The following is a 20,498-nucleotide window of genomic DNA, read 5'->3' on the forward strand; positions in this document are numbered from 1 at the left end:
AAAAGATGCAAAGAGTAGGAGCTATAGATGCTGATGTTGAGTTATTGCAAAGAAAATACAATACATATTTATTCTAATCCTTTTAAGACCGCTGTTTATCATATACAGGACTGTACAGAAGACTTGAGCAGCCCTAATTTCTTTATATTTTGCTAGGAAAATAGGAAATGGGTGCAGTAATTAAAAAAACATCTGCAAAATTATATGGAAATGCAGAATATAAGGCAAGAACAATTCTAATAAGCCTGAATATCAATATTTGGCATGACAACTTTTGTTCTGAACTCTCTTAGGCAGCTTTCTTGTAATTTGTTGAAGTAGTCTTCGGGAATAGACATCGAGGCTACTTGAAGAACATTCAAAGCTCTTCTTTGGATGTTGGCTGCCATTATTTCTGTTCTCTGTCATCATGATCCCATCCCAAGATGCTTAAAAAATGTTGCAGTCCAGGCTCTGGAGAGGTGAATCCATGACTGATAGTGCTGCTTTCTGTGTTTTCCTATCTAAGTATGCTTTTACTGCACCAATGATGCTTTCCAGATGCTATTACATGGTGGATCAAATCAGATTGTAGACAGACGGAGCCTCCACCATGTTTTGCAGATGGTTGTAGACAATCACTGTTGCACCTTTCTCCTAACTTCCTCCATATGTATCCACAACAATTTGGATTAATCACCCCATCAGACCAGTTGCTACTGATTTTCAATTAAGTTCTTGTGTAATTTGGCATATATCAGACCAATTCTGATAAGGCTTTGACCAACAGTGTTCATGAAAAGACCACCTTACCACTTAAATGCATCTAACAGGTTCTGTGTCAGTTGGGTTTTTTTTCCTATTGCTTGACCTGCAGACACTGTTCATCATCTATTTTTTATTTTTTATTTTTAAAACCCGACACTTCTCCAATCCTCCACACAATTTCCTCAATTTTTTTAAAGAGACACTGCACACAATTGTGAGAGATGCAGAGTTTTCTGTTAATAGCTCTTTAGGTTGGTCCAGAAATATTTTTTGGGGGAACAAATGTGTTTGTGACTGGCTTTTACTAATAGTGTCTGATGATGCATTTTAAATTTGATTCTTTGCTAAGTTGTCTGCTAAGCGTAGTTTCATCCCTTTTTATGCTTGAATGATTGATAGGCCTCTTGACTTAACAAACAAAAAAAATGGTCAGGCACAAGGACTGGACGGAAAATGAGTTTTAAACAGCCCATGTCAAAAGAAAAACTTCAGAAAGCTTGAAGAACTATTGCTTAATGCCATTTTACAAAAGCAGTCTGGCTCCTTGGAAGTAAAATATAAAGGAATGAGGGGTGACTCAACACTTTTCTACAGTACTGTGTAAACATTCACTGAATTTGTTTTTAGTCTGTTAGTCAGACAAAACAAGCAAATTTAAACCACCACAGTGACCTCAGATAAATTATGAAGTCAAAATTTAATAGATTTGAAAAATTAAAATAAAATATTAAGAAATTGTTAAAGAACATCATAGTCAGGCTTTTGTAAATGTAATTCTCAAGTGGGAACAATCTTGTGTTTATCTCTGCGTAGCATGCAGTGTGGCTGTTTAAACACAGCTCCGCAGACAGAAACTCATACAGGCAGACCCACACACATTAACATTAGGCCCCCCTCCTCCTACAAACTCACTTACTCATTCACCTTGCCTCCTCAGTTTCTTTTCACACATCTCTCCTGGAACAACAGAGCATAATAACCCACCTGAATCACTGTTTTTACTGAGGCTCATTGAGCTGTGAAAGAAAATGTTGTGTTCCTCCTCATTCAGCAGTGTCTCCTTGGCCTTCAGAATTGATGGACTTACGAAACGCAAGTCATTATGTTGCAGTTTCTAGTTGTAAACTTTTTTTTTTCCCAGTGTACTCGGAGTACACAGAGATGCTACTGCTGCAAAACTGTACAGTACTGCCTCATCAAGCCTTTGCAGCTGAAGGTCGTGTGAGGACTGGAACACTGCAATGTTTTCAAACTGCTGAGAAAGATGTGCAAATACTCTAGGATCTTTTGCCTGGCTTAATTTGTGCTTTTCAGTGTTGTTGTAGCACATTTAGCAGCATTTCTGTCTGAAATTTGGAGAAATTGCAGTGAATTACTTCAATTATGTAATTGCTTTGAATCTTTTTATTCATATTGCACTGAATCATGCGCTCCAATGCCTTCTTCTCTCCTCATATCCAGGATATAATGGGCCACAATGTAATTAAAATATCAAAACCTGTGCTGCTAATGCACTCAATTCCTGTCTTTTTCCAGTCATATCTCATACTCTACTCATGTAAATTTGTGTTTGTGTTAGTCTTCTGCTGCATGTGTATCTAATGGATGGAGCATGTAAAAGCACACGGTGTCTCATGTTTTATTCTCCTCTTCTTCTGTCATCGGAGCAGCAGTCTGTCCACGCCAAAGAGGCCACGAAGGACATGGAGGTGGCCATCCTGAAGACGTCCCAGAGTGTCAGCGACCTCAGACGTGAGGTGAGCAGCAGTCTGTCGCTGACTGTGAAAAGATGTTCCCGGTTACAGAATCGGACATGACTGAAATGCCTCTGACTTGCTGGTGGTGCCTCTGTAGCTGCTTTCCTCGCTTTTATTTTCCCAGCACCTCAGCCCACCTGCTGCTGCCTGTGTCACCTCTGCTCTTCTTACCTTATTTTGTTTGTTTTTTTTGTCCCCGTTTCTCTTCAAATGATCATTCTCATTTGTGCCTTTTTTAAAAGCTCTTTTATTTAACCTTTGTTGACTCCGTCAGCTCCACAAGGTTGCGGTGGGCCGAGCCTCAGATTTGCTGAAAGTTCATGGGGAGCAGTTGCCTCTGCGGGCTCTCAAAGCAGCAGGCGCCGAGGGAAACCTGGAGGAAGTGGCAGAGTATTCGCGCACGCTCACTGAGCAGAAGGAGCAGCTGGTGGAGGTAGGTGGGATCAGGGGCACAGGGAGCAGAGGAACTAGTAGGAGGGTGATGGCTACTTGAATCTGTGGATGGAAATCAGTAGTAATGTTTGCATTTATCTGGTTCATTACCTTCTGATGTCACAGTAATCACTGTGCCTTTTTAGGAGAACATGCTCTGGTGTTATGTTATAATTTACATGTTTACTGAAAAACTGAAATAAACACTTATTTTCATAAAATAGCACGTTAAAAAAACCAGGTGCTTAAAAGAAAAAAAGTTGTAAAATGTTAAAAATCTAAAACAATACTGATCTGCATTGAGGTGCTCAGAAGATGACTTTGAGTGGATGATTGGTGAAAATGGAAGGGATTTTGTTTGTTATAAGTGAGATTCCACAATGCTTGAGCACAAAGGGTAGTTTACGCAAGACATTTGTCTATATTTTTAATCATTTGGCCAAATGATTGCGTTTTTCCCGTCGAGTGTCATGCCGTTAGCATGTTCCTCTGCCAACAAGGTCATGTGATCTGTCAGGTTTGTTTGTTACCAATTACTCAAAAAACATTAAGGACAGATTTGCATGAAAATTTCACCAGGTTGGCCTCATTTTAAGAGATTGGTCCAAATAGAAGTGATTAAATGGAAGTGGAGCTGATTCAGATTTGCAGCCAAGAATTTTTTGGAAGGATTGTTTACCATTGTGGGAGAGGGCAAAACTGGATCGTCACAATCTTCACACAAACATGTCAAGTATTTTAAAAAAGAATTGCACATTCTTAATTTAGAGCTATGGACTTTTTGTGCTGGGGGTATACATACTGCTCTTTTTAGGGATTACCTCATGTATGCTTTGTCAGAAGCTTTATTTTCCATCTCTGTTTCACTCCAGACGTGTCGGCTGTTGTGCCATGTGTCGGGCACAGAGCCATTAGAGATCACCTGCATACACGCTGAGGAGACCTTCCATGTCATTGGTCCACAGGTAACATAATCTGTCTAAACATTATCCGTATAAATTTTTATTTTGTTAAATTTAGCACTATTAATATACGCCCTTGACCAAATGTGTAAATAGCAGTAGATGGGAGTAAAGAGTCTAGTAAGGAATAAAAGTTGACTTAATTAAACTCCAGATACGGGTCGTTCCATTCAGCACTTTTATTGTGTGTCTATTAAGTCAAACTGGTCATTCTGTGGTTCAGGTGTAAAAATCAAACATGGGTAATAGTCTTCTTAATACGGAGGAAAAGTAGACGCTTAACTTCCCATCTCCTCCGTCTTCCTCCCACATCTTCAGTCCTTGGCTGAGAACATGCTGTCCACTTAGTCCCTCATCCCAGATCTAATTATGTTTGCTCTTAGAAACCATCCATGCCCGTAATTATCCAGCAATGTAGAATGTTCCCGCCTTGCAGCGCTAATGTCAGGCCCCACATGACTCCGCAGTAATGATTCCGCTCCTAAGTTCAAAGGTCAGCCAATCAATAACCGTGCGGCATGAGGGTGGTAGTGGTGATATCTCTCTCTCGCTCTGCACCCAGAGTAACGCAGGGGTGGCCCAGAGGGTAATTGGCTATTAAATACTACACTGTAGAGGATGGACATTGGGGGAAGGGAGGTGGTGAATGAGTGCGCTGGTGGTCATGTTTCATATTTGTCAAATTTTTCGAACATCGTACGTCAGTTTGATGTCAGGACCAGAAGTGTAGATATAAATTGCTACATATGTGTGAAACTGCTTCAGCGTGAGTCATGCTGAACTGTACTTAGCTGCCTGAACCCATTTATTTTGTGAAACCAAAATCTGATGATAAGTCCTTAAATACTTAACAGTTATACAAGCTCAATTTATGAGCTTCATTCACAGGCACTTGGTTTACATTTTAGATCAACAGCAGCATATGTATGAATGTAAAATGTATCAAAAGTGTTCACTCTTCTGCTCAGATCATCTCAGCAGCCCAGACGCTGGCTCTCCACCCATCTAGTAAAATTGCAAAGGAGAACCTGGAAGTGTTCTGCGAGGCCTGGGAGTCGCAGCTCTGTGACATGGCTCTGCTGTTGAGAGAGATCAACGACGTCTTTGAAGGCAGGCGAGGTCAGTTGAAATCACTTCATTGGTTGTCTGTGTCCATTCAGGTGAGTTGTGGTAAAAGGAGAGTACAAGTATGGGTGAGTTATAAAGGGCAAGGGAGTAGAGGTCAATGTGCCATCTATGGTGTCTTAACTTTGGGGGGGGGGGGGGGACAAAAAAAGAAAGGAAAGAAAAGAAGATCCAGTTCTATGAGAAACCTTGATGAATCATTTTCTTCTTGAAATTTTCAGCAGTATTAATAAAACTTAAGGCAGGCAGTATGAATGTATCTTTTCAAAATTAGTCATCACAGACTGTGGGAAGCTTTCTATCAAAGGAGTAACATCAATGCCATTGAACATCCCTGTATTCATTCCACCTCTTTACACTCTCTCTATTCATTATTGTGCCAATAACCAGAAGCGTCCGAGTCATGGACAACCGCTCTGACGAGCTCTGCTGTTTGCACACTCGGTCACACAAGCAGAGACAGAAAGTAGATACTCAAGTGTATTTGCGTGTGCTGCGCAGAAGTCTGTGTACACGTATTTGTTTGAAAGTTAGATCCAAGTACTTTTACACGCTGCAAGTCTTGCTCGTAGCCCCCAGTCGCAAACGTGATTTTGACATAAAATGCAGTAAATATTTTGAAGTGTAGCACACTGGGTGAAAGGGTGAAGGGATCACATCCATCACACGATTGTTTTCCCACGAACCCAAAAGGCTGCATTGAATTATTCGACAGACTCCTTTTTGTCTCCCTTGTGGATATCTGCTCACAGCCATTCATAGGGAAATAGCAACGGGGGGGGTCTCTTAAATATTTATTTAACATTAAAAATCAATTTCTTCTTCTTCCCTTTTTTTTGTCCTTATAACAACAATATCTCTTTCTTCCTAGGAGACAAAAGGCCTTATTTGTCACTTCCTAGACCTGGGGTGAGTGTCACACCATTCGTCCTCATAAATGTCTCAATGATACAGACGTTTGTAATCCTCTGATTAATACCACTCTCTTTTTCTCCACAGAAGCACTTGGCGAACATGAAGACTGCCAAGGCTGTCAAGTTGGATGCAGAGGTAGCGCACACACCACCAAATCCTCGGGCTTTCAGCACAATACATCACGTCTCATCTTGTACCGTCTTTTGGCAGCAGTATATTCATCTCTAGGAAACATTGTGTCACTCGCTTGAAGAATTGATAGGGTTTGTATGGTAATGTGCTGCAATTTTGTTGGGCAGCACTTTTTCACACGCTGTACCGCCACAGAAAGCAGGATTATGCTGATTACAGGCTTTCCGAGTGTGTAAACAAGTGAAAAGTACCCTGCTGGCTAATATACATTTTTAAAAAGACATCAATTACACTTCATCAAAAAGAATTGTGTGGTTTTTTTATTTGTTTTTTTTTTTTCTTTTTCTGCGTGCCCAGGAGCAGACAAGTATGGCCAAGCTGGGTCTGGAACTTCGTCTTCTGTCATCAGATGTAGACACAGAGGTGGAAAAGTGGGAGGACCAGGAGCATGAAATTGTCCGGCAGAGCCAGAGCCTCGCCAGTATGGCCTACAACATGTACCTGTTCACCAGGTAGCCTTCTAGTATCACACTGACACACACACACTAATTTTTTTTTATATTATTTTAAAGCTTAGTGTTGTCAATCCCCTTAATCATCCCCGTTAATCTCTTAAGAGACATACAGAGCAAAAGTCTTGAGCCACCGCTCTTTATATTTTGCTAGGAAAATACCACCACATTTATTCTTCAAGTAAACCTGAACTCTTTTAGGTAAGCTTTCTTGTCATTTCCTTAAGTAGTCTTCAGGAATACTTTTCCAGGCTTCTTAAAGGACATTCAAAGCTCTTCTCTGGATGTTGGCTTCCTTTTGTTCTGTTGTCTGTCAACATGATCCCACACTGCTTCAATAATGTTGAGCTCCGGACTCTGGGGAGGTCAGTCCGTGACTGATAGTGTTATATTGTGTGTTTTTCTATCCAGGTATGCTTTTACTGTATTTGCAGTGTGTTTGTGATCATTATCATGCTGAAAAATGAAACCGAAGCCACTCAGACACTTCCCAAATGATATTGCAAAAACGTGAACTGTGTTCATAATTCCCAAAAGGTTGATTCTGTTCATCTGGACGTAGCGTTTTCAGTAAGAGAAATGTTTCGTCATTTATCCAAGTGACTGATCAAAGATCATTGATCACTGATCATAGTGTTCATAATTTTAAGAAGATCCCCAAACCCAACTACAGCCTTCAGTGTTTTTACAGATGAATGTAGACATTCAGTGTTGTAGCTCTCTTCTGACTTCCTCTGTACATATCAACAGTGATTTGAGCCAATAGATTCAAATTTTGATTCATCACTCTCTTGGGGTGGCTGTAGCTCAGGAGTTTGAGCATGATGCTGAATCCCAGGTTGTTCTCCAATGCATTCATTGCAGTGTGAAAGTTAGAAAGTACTTAGGCATAGAAAAAAGTGCCATATGAATGGAGGTGAATGTTATATAAAGTACTTTGAGTGCTCTAGTAAAGTAGAAAAGCACTATATAAGAACCAATCCATTTACCATTTACCACACTATAAGACCTGTTGTCACTCATTTTTCAATTGAGGTTTTGTGTAATTTAGCACACCTCAGTCTTTTATCCCAGTTTCCCTTCTTGAAGGATTACCTTGACAGACACACGTCCACCAAGAACAAGGTCCAGATGCATCTCAGGTTTTGGGTTGTATTTTGTTCCCATTTCTTAAAGACACGACTTTCAGCTACTTTTCATCTGCTGTAGATAGTATTTTTTTTAGCCGTGCTATTTCTTCTCTTGGTGCAAAAATGCTATTTCATGCCTGTCAGACTGTGTTATCTTTGACGTTTTTTTTTCTGGATTCAACTCAGAAATGGGAACAATTTTTTTTTTTTTTAATTTTCCAACAGGCTGCTAGTAACAAAGTGTCTAAAAACACAATTTGCTAAGTTGTCAGTTATGTGTAGATGCAACACTGGTTCATCGCTTGATTTAGGTGACTTTTTTATGCTTAAATGATTCATAAAGTGTAACGTCGATTAACAAATAAACAACAAAAACATTGTATTGAAAATGGTCCGGTACAAGGACTGGACTGAAAATGAGTGAAAAAGCAGCCAATGTCCAAAAAACCAACTTTGAGAGACCTTCAGAAAGCCCGGAGAACTATTGCTCAAGACCAGCTTTAAAAACTTACAAGAACATTTCAGTCATTTGAAGCAAATTATAAAGAAATGTGGCTTGTCTCAAGACTTCTGCACGGTACTGTATTTTCACAGATATTTTCTAAACAGAGTTGATTGTTTTGGAAGATGTTTGCCCTTGTGCATATTTCTAATCCGAGCTTCTCTTTATTATTTCCTGCATGATTGATCCACAGAGGGGAGGGACTGTTGAAAACAACACTAGATCTTTTTCATCAAGCTGAGGTATTTTTCATTAAGCTTGCTCTGTTTGTTTTCCTTCTATTTTATTGAAGTTGTAAATGAACGCATCTATCGTCCCGTTCGACCTGATACACGCTGAAGCTCGCAGATCGATAGGTTAGTAAATGCAAGGATCCCTTCATTCACGACCCTTTCGCAGATTTCACCGGGCATTACGGGGATTTATGAGTGCAGTGGGAATATAGCGTGGCAGATTCCCGGCCATCTCTGGCACATGGTGTAACAAGGTTTGTGCGTACGGGTGTTTCCTATTGAACTGGGATCTTTGCCAGTAATGTACAGTCATTTGTAGAATCAGGGACCGAAATGTCAGACAGGATTTATTCAATTTGTGTTGAGCAGGGGAGATAAGAGAGGAAGAAGAGCGAGAGGGGAAAGAGACGGGAAGGCATACTGATAAGAAGAGCCAAGAAAAAATCAGAGTCATAGTATTTACTGACTAGGCTTCTTTTTAGTTAAGAGAGCTTTAGTTTTTCTTCTGTGTGTGTGTGTGTGTGTGTGCGCAAGTTGTTTGATTTTTGTCTCTTTTTCTGACCTACTCTTAAGGTTCTTTCTGAAGAGGGGCTCCAGCTGTGCTCATCTCTCCGCACTTTTTCCTCTCAGGTATATTCCCATGCAATTAATCTATCTTGAACACACCAAAGCACAACGATTCACATAATGCAATTCCAAATAATGTTTTTTTTTCTACAGTAGGCATTTATAAAGAAATCTAATATAAAGAACAAAAGGGGAAAGAACAAAAGGGTTTGTTTTTTTTCTAAGTAGAAATAAAATGAATACAGTTGAATATGAACCAGGGGAGAAGTTTACTTTATGCATTATTTTCTTGCTTGTCTTGTAGCATGTGATTGGCTGCAGCGTAGTAAGACAGAGCTAAGGAGATCGTTATAGCAAAGCAATAATGAAAGAATTGTTTATTTTCTCCTGAAAATGGGGAGATACTAACCCACTCTGTGTGCAGACACACACACTCACACACACCCTCCGATACTAATACACACCCGTATCACACGTTGTGGCATGCCACGGTGCCAGGTCTGCCTTATAAATCACACAGCGGGAGCAGGAAATTAAGGCTGTCACACACTTTCACCATCCTCTTGTCCTCCTCTCAGACTCGAGTTTCAACAAAAGTAGCCTTGGTGCTTTCCTTCCTTTTAGCTCTCAACAAACTTCTTCCTCAGGTCCTCCAAGTTTAATTAAATGGCTCCTTTTGACAGCCTTTAACGACTGCCATTTGTCACCGCCGTGTGTCCGAGGCTGTGTGCGTTTGCGCACATGTGAATGGGTAGAGGGGGTGAGAGCGGAGGGGGAGGTGGGTTGACTGCGACCGCCCAGGAGCAATTCATAATCAGGAGGCCCGGCTCTTCAGCTTCCTTCATGCTTTCTGATTAATTACATCAAACAAACTGGTGCTAATGGAGTCCCTCTGTCTCACCCTCCACTCCTGTAGTTCTTTGGCACCAAACACACAAAGCACATCTGTGTAGCCCTAATTATGCAGATGAGATTAAGCATTTTTTTTCTTACTAAGGTTTAAGAGGTTTTATATGTTGTTGCTGGGCATGAATGACAAGGGATTGAGTTCTTGGGTCATTGGTGGCATGTAACTGTTTAGACTACGATCTGGGGATTAACTCGGATGGATAACAGACTTAAGCAGCAGATCATGGCTATTGCTGATGGATTACATCAAGCAGCCCTTTTTTTTTTTTTTTTGAAACTTCTTTTTCTTTAATCCGCTTCTCCTTTTCCCAATGCTTGATTTGTATTTGACCACGAGCCCTGTGAATCTCGTTCAGTAAATCTATCAACGTCTGCACATATTAACCCCGTCTCCCAGCAAAGTGCCATTATAAAACCGTGTCTTCTGTTCTGAAAGACATCCCACCCTCCCTCTGTGTGTACCTCTCTCTATTCCAGTTGGTTGATGAGGAAAAGACTGTGGTGATGACAGAAATGGAGAAGCTGTTGGCTTTGTGCCAGCAGCTGCAGATGGGGGCTAAGACTCCTGTACAGGGCAAGGCTGCCACCTTCCAGAAGGTAACCATACTACAGCTGTTTGTGTTTTTTGTCTCTCTTCTTGTTAGTGTCTGCACTCTTTATTAGGAAAAAAAAGAAAGCTAATTACTTATTTTTGCCTGAAGTCTGTTCGGTTTGGTGGACGTTAAATAAGTAATATCACAGAGATCGAACAAAGCAGATAAAGAGTGTTTTTATTGAAGGACCGAAGAAGCTCTGACACTATCAAAACTATCACCCCAACAACCAATGGGTATCATTAAAGCGCTGAACACACAATAGGGCATGACTAATTGTGTTCATTACTGGCTTCAGAATAATCTTTCAGTTATCTTTGAGTAATACGAACATCTAACGCAGGATGCTGGATTAATGAATGTCTATGAGAAATTAATGAGCACCTTGGACGGGGATGAGCTGCCTTTGCTCACCTTGTAATAAAGGCGCTGGTTTGGAATCAAAAGGACACGATGAAGAATAGCATGCTCAAGGCTGATTAATTAGTGCCTCTTTTATATGTATTGGCTCCCGCCTCTATATCTCTTTACCTTCACATCGACCGTATCATTTATCTCGAACTATAGAGAGAGCCTGTCTTATGGGGGTTGGTAGGACATGGATGAGGAAACGTTAAATTACAGGGTCAGTGTAGTTTAGTGCTGCTGCTGCAGTGAATCTCTATGCGTGCATTCTTAGTGATGTATTATTTTATGTCTGTGCTTTCAGGTGGACTCATCCATTCAGGCAACCAGGAGCATCCTGAGTGTGGTCGTCTCCCTCCTGCCATTCTGTAACAAGCTCAATAGAAAGGTGACATCCACTGACCTGGACACTTTATTGACAGGCAGCTTGAACATATACACCAAAGTATAGAAAAAGCTTGGAGATCTTAACGTGTGAAATTATTATCCAGATACATATGCAAACATCACAGCATGCTGACACTTCCAAACAACCTTTTATTTTTAGCATGCAGCAGATATACAGCAGCGCTAGTGTTCATTTATAGCTATGTTTTGCGGGGGATGGTCACTATCTTTGCCTCCTTTTTTGCTGTCTATCAAATAACTCTCCGGTGAGTTGCTAAGTGTCTGCGATTTCGAGCTGAAATCCTTGTTGAAGCTAAAAGATGTCAGTTGTTGGACTGATTGCCACTGAAACACATTCACAAGATCAAACCTCAGACTGTAAGCAGAAAGCTGCAACTGGCATTGGCACCTAAAATTTTTACTCGAAGCCTCTCTTTGGGCCTTAAGTTCAACACATCATGATTTTCGAGAGCCGTAAGTGACCGCATCTACACCAGCGCGTGAAGGAGTGCTATGTTACCGGCTAAGTAGTGAGTTCAATTAAATTCAGTTTTATTTATAAAACAGTTGCCTCAAGACACTTTAAAGTTGCATCCAGAGATGGTATAGATTTCCATAACTAATATCCTCTGGGGGGGGGGGGAAGCTTGGTGATGTAGTTTATTTATTTATTTTTTAATAACATAAACACAGCAACATAAAAAGAACTGACTCCAGAACAAGCAATCAATATTTCATATAAAAATATTGATTATGCCAGCTTTGTGTGTATAAACAGTTAGAAATGAGCCATTATATTTTGGTGTTTGTTTGTTTTTTTCACTTTTACTCTCCTCTATGTCACTTACTTTCAGTACAAGTCAGAGAGGAACAGCCTCAGTTCCCCGCAGGATTGGAGAGAAAGGCAGGACGCATCCACACCTGTCAAAGAGGAAGGAGCTCTCAACACCAAGAACAGCAACGGATTTGGCGTTAAATCTTTGGAGCAGCACATGGCTGGTCTCAACCTCCTTGAGAGCAAATAATCCCACAGACAATCTCTTCCTTTGTCCACTCTTCCCGATAAAGCAGCACATAGCCGACCTCACCTCTCTGGAGAAAATATGATCCTGGAAATAGCCCCAGTCCCCACCCCCATCCGTCATTCAGTACTAGTCTGATAAAGATGGTTGACTTGGCTCAACCGGAATTTGCATTTGCTGCCTGGATGATGTTTGCACAAGAAAAAAAAGGATAAGCAGGTCTAAGCTCTCTTTCCCACTGAGGTTGATTTAATCCAGGGTAGCGTTTCACCTGAAGCACCAGTTCCACCCCAGTCCACAAGATGGAGTTATTACTATACAAAAAAAAAAAAAGTCTTCAAAAAAAGTGAGGCCTGGCACAAACCTGATTTTTTTTTTTTAAATCTTTTTTCTTGCTTCTGAATTAATAAACTAATTAAAAGTCAGGAGAGAACTCCACTTGATGCTCAGCTCAGCCATACATCTATCTTCACTATGTGCCTCTGTGTGACAAGCCTATGTGTTTTGTGGTGTTCTGTAATTGTGTTGCATAAGTTATGTTAAAAAAAAGAAAGAAAAAAAAAAAGTAAAATTAAGATCCACAATGCATGACGCCATCATCACCAAACCCCCGTGTTTGAGTCTCCTGTGGTCACAGCCTTGTAATGTCACACTTTCTTTGTAATGTGCACCACAGCAGTACACCACGATCACTTGCATTATATTGAGCACCTCATTTACATTAGCTTTTACAAGCTGACCACACCACATAACATGCAATGGATGTCCAATAGCCATTATTGTACGACATTCCCCATGTGCCATGCTAGTAGGAAAATGCAAAAAAAAAAAAAAAAAAACAACCTTAAATGCCAAATACGATTGTTCTTGTGTCTTCTTACTGTTATAAAATATAAAACCTAGTCCTCCAGTGTTAATGGAGACACTTTTATTTAAGCCGGGTTTCTCGACTTGATCGAACCTCGGTTTATATTGTCCTGAGAATTATACAAACCAGTCTACATGGCATACTTTCTCTCAAAGAAATGAAACAAGTTTGAACTGGCACACGTGTAAAATGGAACCTTGAAGTGTACTTGTTATGAAGACTATCATTGTGAAGCTGCCTAACAGACCATTATGTATTAAATGGTATATATTACATGGTACTTGAAGCATATGTATCCCGAGGTAATCACTTTGGTACTAGGAGAGGGAGTTAGAATGAATGAAATGTATAACCACACAGGAAGCTTTAGAGAATCACTGTACAGTGTGAGAGCAGCTAAGAATGCTGGGTAACGTAGTGTCGCTAGAGATGTGACGAAATCGTATCTAGTTTTGGACCACCTTTTCTTTTGACGATTCAAAGGTTAATAAAAGTGACACAAAAAAATAAACAATATTTTTCTTAAATTATTGTTTGTCTTTCTTTATATTCCACAAAAATACTTCAAACTCATGATTATTTGCAGTATGTAACAAGAAAATGCAAGCCACTGTTCATGCGTTCCACTAGTTCCTTATTATATTTATCAAATTGGCAAAGCCAAGCATAGACAAATTACTTGAAATCTGACTGCTTCTTGGATCCTTAAAATGTTAAACACTTTTTTTTTTTTTTAAAAAAGGAAAAATATAGAATAACCTAGACACACAGTGCTTCATTATAAACAAAAGTCTTTTAGTCTTCTAACTTTAAGTGCATGAGGGAAAGAAACTCTCCCACAATAGAACGGGCTTGAATAAGGCAGGAATGTGGGGAAGTGTCAAGATGGTTGGGACTGGGCAGAGCTGCGTTTGGAGACGATGTTCTCAAACTCGTCTCTGTTTAGAAGATTTTCTGTGATGCTCTTGCTCTCTTCAAACTTTGGCAGGATGACGGCGATGTATCCTTCGGTGGACGGCTGTAGAGATTTGACAAACCAAGCATTGTTACATGTGTTTATGAACCTTTACTAGTGTTATCTAATCTCCTCATAGGCATATAAAGCCGTATAACCATCAGGTATGCTAAATTAATGTCAACTACTCATGTAAGGGTGTTTAAAAAAAAAAGAAAAAAAAGTACAGTACGCAGTAATAGTATGCAGATGGGGACATATTAAAGATGACATGTAATGTACTTTACATTTACATGTGTAAGGTAAAAATGTAGGTTTTACCTTTTCCAGCAAGAGATTCGGAGTTTCTAAAATGTTCTCATTGACTTCCAGAAGACGGCCTCGAATGCAGCTAAAACAGCCAGTGATGAAGATGTATGAGCACGTGGAAGATAAATATATACTTTAACAGTCAAAGACAGACTCTTACCTGTAGATTGTGTACTCTGTTTCATCTGTGCATGTTATCCTGCATAATGGTGCAAAATCAGTAAGGAACTGTCCCCCCTGTCGTACAGGCCAAAAAAGGAATGTTAGGATAAAGGATAAATGTACGAGCACACAGACCAAAACCCAGAGCTTTATTAACTTACCCGCTTGGACTTCCCAGAGACTTTATTTTTCAGCCGACTGCAGCCATTACTGATCTGGTAATTGATGCTTTTGATTGTGCGTCCGTTTTGTAGAATTGGGTGAGTCTCTGCTAAAGTGATGACACATATTCTGCCAAGAAAAACATTCTTTTAAGAATCTATCAAGCTCCTTTTAAAATCTATATTTCTCTAGCGACATACTGATGTAGAAGTGATATAAATCACTCATACTGAGCAGGGACTACGTTGTGTAACAAATACAGTGTAATGTAGAGTCAAATTATTATTATTCCCCATTTTCTCATTTTCTTTCCTGAGAAAACGTCCACTTAGTCATGACCAGGCCTACAAAATACATTAAGCTGCTGTTCTTCTTTTAGCTGTTCCCTTTAGGGGTTTCTTCAAACCACTCAACTTGAACTGTCCCTCCAATGAACTCATTTCTAATCTTGTCCATTCAGGTCATTCCCAATGAAAATCTTAACATCTTCAGTTCTGGCACCTCCAGCTCAGAGCTTCCTGTCTTTTTGTCAAAGCCACCATCTCCAACCATACATCATAGCAGGTCTCACTACGATCATAAAAATATTCCCTTTCACTCTTGCTGCTATCACTCTGCCACAAATCACCTCTGACATTCATCTCCACCCCGCTTGCACTCTCTTCTTCACCTCTTTTTTGCACTGTCTGTTGCTTTTGACACCAGGTATTTATACTCTTCTACTGTCACTACCTCTACTCCTTGCATGTTCACCTTTCCATCTGTCTTCACTTTCATTCACACACATATATCAAGTCTCGCTTCAACTGACTTTCATCCCTCTTCTCACCAATGCGTATGTCTACCTTATCAGGTTCTCTTTCACCTGCGCCCTATAGAGCACAATGTTGTCTGCAAACATCATAGTCCACAGAGACCCCTGGCTGACCTCATATGTGAACCTGTCCATTACCACTGCAAACAAGAAGGGGCTCAGAGTGGTGATGTCATGCCACTGCTACCTTGAACTCATCTGCGAGTCCTACCACACACCTCACTGTTGTCTCCCAGTCCTCATACATGTTCTGCACCACTCTCACATACTTCTCTCCTACCCCCGATTTCCTCATGTAGTACCGCACTTCATCTCTTGGCACTGTATCACATTCTTGTTCTTGATCCAATTCCTTCTGACCTTCCCTATACTCCTTCATCACTCTCAAAGCATATTTGTAACTGTAGTGCTCTTTCTTAGCGTACTTCCTTTCTTCTTAACATAGCTTCAATAAATCTTTCCCATATCTTCATGGTATGGCTCATCAACTTTACCCCTCTGCAGTAACTAAAGCTCACACTTGTTCTTGAAAATCTGTACCAATACACGTCTTCTGTATTCCTCAGGTATTCTCTGACTTTCCAAGATCGTGCCAAACAAATCTCAGTCCAAGACAATTCCATACCTCCACAGGTATGTCTTCTGGACCAACTTCCTTTCCACTCTTCATCTTTTTCATAGCTATTCTCACTCCCTAATTCACCACCTGTCTTCTCTCATGCGTCAGGAAGAGTATCCAGCGTAAAATCTTAGCCAAATCAAACATACAAAAGGGCCATTACCATACAGTGAATCATAGCAATTGGTGTGACTCATGGTCACTTGGTGTAATTCTTTTTTTCTCAGGAACCTCCTGTTACCTGTTTGAATGCTGTAAGATGCAATGGTCCTCGCATGGCTTTCCCTTCATGTCTAAAAACAAAACATGAAAAAAGGTGTTCGTGACATTAAAAACAAAATAAAAATAAAAAAACATCTATTCAGACTAAAACTAAAAGTTAACGCCATTTCCCCCTGAACACTTAAGTTCACCTAACGTTAGCTCACTTAGCTTAGCTAATTAGCAAGTATAGATGAGACACATTCAAATGGACGTTATTTACCGGCTCTGTACCAGCGTGTGTAATATCGGTCGATAACTGAAGGAGCATTTGCTTTGGTATCTTCATGTTCCACGCTCTCCATGTAAAATAATAACACTGGAAAACTAATTTAAGGTATTAGATTGGCGTCAACTTGTCTTGACGGACAGTAAATAGTGCAGCACCGGGCAGTCCGTCCTTGAAATATATCCGAAAACCCCAAAGGCAAAGAATTCTGGCTGTTCTTTTGTTTTGTACAGCGATTCGCATTTCTTTGTAGTGAATCTTCATTGACTGTAGCAATAAACAATAAATCATTAAGTTTAATATGTTCACCAGAAGAGCTGGTAACTAACTACAGCTAGTATCATTTGAGCAGTCTCTCACTTTTCACTAATCACAATATATAAGATTGAGACAAAAAAAAAACTTCAACCCTCCAGAAAAAAGGTCTTTAAAAACTTTATAAAACGGTCTTTATTATTTCTATGCATGGAAACGTGCTTTAAGCGTTCAAATCAGAAAAAAGGGAAATCCACATTAAATTAGGCAAGAACCTGCTGGTCTCTGAAGAATCACGGTGGAATCTTTGAATAGTGAATTAGTAAAAAGCCAAGAGTGATCATATATGATCCACCCATGAAACAGAGGTCAGAGTGTGCCTTGAAAGATGGTGCTTCCACACAGACACAGGAATTGAAATAGGGCACAACAAAAGTGGGATGGTCAGCACTGTTGCTTCCCAGGAAAAGTATTACAGTTTCACATCCTGCCTGTGTGTATTTTGCATATCTGAGTAGGTATTCTAGCTTCGTCCTACAGTCCAAAACTTGCATGTTATCTCATTTGAGATTCTAAACTGGCACACAGATAGATTTTGCATCTCATCATGTAATCTTTATAGCTGTTATATTTTTAGGTCTTAGATAAAACAGGACATGATGATGTTTTCTGACAAAAAACAATTCTTGTAAAACCTAAAAGTAAATAAACTCTCCCTGCTCTTGGAAGCATTAATTAAGGATTAATACTCCATTTATTGATGTCAGACAGGCTAGTAATGCTTTCTAAACAGACCTGCAGTTTGAAATTAGTTATAGACAATTATTATGAGGGAATTCTTAGACCTGGGTCAAAAAAAAACAAAAAATATTGTGAAGGCATACAATAAGAGCAGTATGTAAGGGTTAATGTTATTTCACTTAAAAACTATATATATATTTTTTATGGTCATCCATGCCTCATGCCTTTATGCCGTATCAGCTTGAGAGCCACTGTTGTAGAAGGACTGTGGCCCTCACCTGAACATAAATCCTTTGTACTGAATTTTCTTAGAACAGCAGCAGTAATCATCTTCAAATCTGTATCCATAATCCTTTCAATATTTACAACCAGTACAGAGTACTGTAGTCATTTTTGAAAAAGCGAGAGCTCAAGTCTCCATAAAGCCTGACCAGGCAAGGCTTAAACTGTCTTGAGGTGGGGCCCAATGTCAGAATCACTGCCACTTTGTTATTTTTTCTATTGCAAAACCAGGAGAAACCCAACCTTATTTTTAAACGCTGATCCAATCGCAGATTCATTCACCATGCTCATTCTGTGGTAAAGTGAGGTTGAGCTGCACATGTGGGAAACACTATTGTCATCATGATTTTTCACAATGTCCACTAGATGTCAGGCAACTGCAAACAACCAGAGTACAGTACTGTTAATGCAACTTAACAGTACTGTACTTTGAATATATATATATTTACATGAAGGAATATATTATTTTATATCCACATAAATATTTTCACATTTAATTGTGAAAAAGTGCCAATTAGTTTCTATGTAAACCAGCGCCAGGAGGCATAATATTACTCTATTGCCACATCACAGATTCCCAGTTTGGCCCATTTTGTTTAATTTCCATACTTTGAACTGCATGTGATTTTTCTTTTCACGTAGCTCTAATGATTCTTGCAGATGGTGTATAAGTATGTTGAGTCTGCATCCTTATTATGTAATCAAGAGATCTGGGAGAAAATGGATGGAGGAATGAAGGAATGTTTCCCTCTCTAGACCTGATAAATAGCTTCTCTCATCCACATGCTGGACATATCTGGCATGAGATGCCACTCGTACACTGTGGACACTGCTGAGAGAACATATTTGGGGCACTGGTATCGGCACACGGCAGTTTAACTAATGATGACTTCATCTAGGGCACGTACTTGGGAGAGAGGAGTGAGACTCGGCTGACGTTTGGTTTCACAACGTGAGTTTTCCATTTATCTGCTCGCCACCACTACCCAGACTTGGAAAGTTTTGCTGTCAAGATCCATCCTAATGAGTGTTTCCATTACTCTTTCGCCTGTGGTATGCTCTAGTCTGCAATTAATTTGCAATGAAAAGACAAAACTATTGTAGAAAGAGTGGCTGCAGAGCCAGTAAAAATGGAGTCATGCCCAATAAACATATCCATACCTAATATAAACTAACAATGCTAGTTATGAACCCTGCATCTGTCATGTTATGCGGTCTTTTGTCACATCAGAGGACAATCTGTGAAACCCACAAAAATGCACAATTTCTTCTCATCTCAGATTGTTATATCATAATGAAAGAGGTTTGCACAGTATTACCTCACTTTAAATGTTTCCTTGTGGTGTGTGTCTGCATCTGTTTATCAGTCTGCCTATCCCCATATGTACTTGTCAGTTTGTGTACAATTCCATCCCATTTAACACTGATTATTGGAACAAAATACTGCTCACTTCTCCACTCTCAGAGAGTCGATGTCAAGGTTTACTAGCAGGCTGTTAGACACGCATCTCAAGGGCCTCCAGCTGCACGGGCTTCTGTGTGGGATGCACACGTAGGTCCACGTCAGCTACTGCAATAGCAAGCAGTCATTCTTCTCTGGGCGGCTATTTGTCTGTTTGGCTCCAGCAGTCCTTCCCCAGATAGTTCCCTTTGCCAGACGACTGCCTGATAAGGGAAGACTAGAGCTCCAACCATGAAGGAGGTGATGCCTGCGTGGCTTATCAAAACTCTGGCTTCTTCTGCACTTACCTAAAAAGAATTATTATGGGGGAGGGGATGGAAGTGGTTCATGCAGACAAGGCGTCAGAAAGACATCCAGCAGTTCATTATTAGGGAGAGACATTTTATGAAATCCAGGTTCGTTCTTCACTTTTCGTCATTCAATAAAAGTCCAGGAAAACAGGAGGTATGCTGCTCTTAGACATACTGCCTGTCTTTTTTCTTTCCCTGGAAAGCGCCACGGCACATCTGTATCTGCCATTAAACAGACGGAGTCACATGCTGCCAAAATGCACATTTAAGCCCTTGATTCACGATTATGTGTGGAAAAAAAAGGTGAAAACAAACAAGTAATGTAAATGTTATACTGTTTTTTGTTTTAATGTTTTCATATGTAACTTTCTGCGTGCATTAAATGCTCCAATGCAAGGAATCTTCAACATTAACAACAGTGTCACAACTAAAAGAATACTTTCCCACAACTGATAGATTTAAATGGTTAATCTGCTAAAATGCAACACCATAGAAACTCCAGAGCGCCTTAATCTGGAGATCTCTTATTCTTTTAATAAAGAGACTGTATTTGCAGAGTGGAGGGGTGTGATAACTTTGAGAAACTTGCGATAAGCCATGTTATTCTTGCTGGAACTATCTGTGTGGTAATCAGCAGCCGAAGGTGCAAACAACCACGTCAGAGCTTTTCTGTTGGTTCTGGTCTTTCTCCAAAAACAGCACAGCTGCAGGCACTGAAAAGTGTGCGTGTGTATGTGTGCGCTTACGTGTAAGTCAACA

General features: G+C 40.0%; 2 protein-coding genes across 3 annotated transcripts in view; one reads left to right on the plus strand and one right to left on the minus strand.

Annotated features, from left to right (window-relative positions):
* Positions 1-13,704, plus strand: part of ctnnal1 (catenin (cadherin-associated protein), alpha-like 1) — a 56,264-nt gene extending 42,560 nt beyond the window's left edge. For both annotated transcript variants that reach the window (XM_065470986.1, XM_065470987.1), the window contains exons 8-19: positions 2,418-2,504; positions 2,779-2,937; positions 3,809-3,901; positions 4,867-5,017; positions 5,895-5,932; positions 6,023-6,073; positions 6,428-6,582; positions 8,408-8,456; positions 9,021-9,077; positions 10,401-10,520; positions 11,226-11,309; positions 12,163-13,704. In XM_065470986.1, the coding sequence (XP_065327058.1) occupies positions 2,418-2,504; positions 2,779-2,937; positions 3,809-3,901; positions 4,867-5,017; positions 5,895-5,932; positions 6,023-6,073; positions 6,428-6,582; positions 8,408-8,456; positions 9,021-9,077; positions 10,401-10,520; positions 11,226-11,309; positions 12,163-12,333 (1,215 nt within the window). In that variant the 3' untranslated portion in view covers positions 12,334-13,704. The remainder of the gene's footprint in view (positions 1-2,417; positions 2,505-2,778; positions 2,938-3,808; positions 3,902-4,866; positions 5,018-5,894; positions 5,933-6,022; positions 6,074-6,427; positions 6,583-8,407; positions 8,457-9,020; positions 9,078-10,400; positions 10,521-11,225; positions 11,310-12,162) is intronic.
* A 39-nt stretch (positions 13,705-13,743) lies between these two features.
* Positions 13,744-16,870, minus strand: abitram (actin binding transcription modulator). Its single transcript, XM_065470992.1, has 6 exons — positions 16,704-16,870; positions 16,461-16,512; positions 14,786-14,915; positions 14,623-14,699; positions 14,475-14,544; positions 13,744-14,216 (listed from the first exon to the last, which is right to left on the minus strand). The coding sequence occupies exons 1-6, from the start codon at positions 16,783-16,785 to the stop codon at positions 14,079-14,081; spliced, it is 549 nt and encodes a 182-aa protein (XP_065327064.1). The 5' UTR covers positions 16,786-16,870; the 3' UTR covers positions 13,744-14,078.
* Positions 16,871-20,498: the final 3,628 nt, after the last annotated feature.

The sequence above is a fragment of the Pelmatolapia mariae genome, linkage group LG22, assembly GCF_036321145.2.
Source record: "Pelmatolapia mariae isolate MD_Pm_ZW linkage group LG22, Pm_UMD_F_2, whole genome shotgun sequence".
Classification (NCBI taxonomy): Eukaryota; Metazoa; Chordata; class Actinopteri; order Cichliformes; family Cichlidae; genus Pelmatolapia; species Pelmatolapia mariae.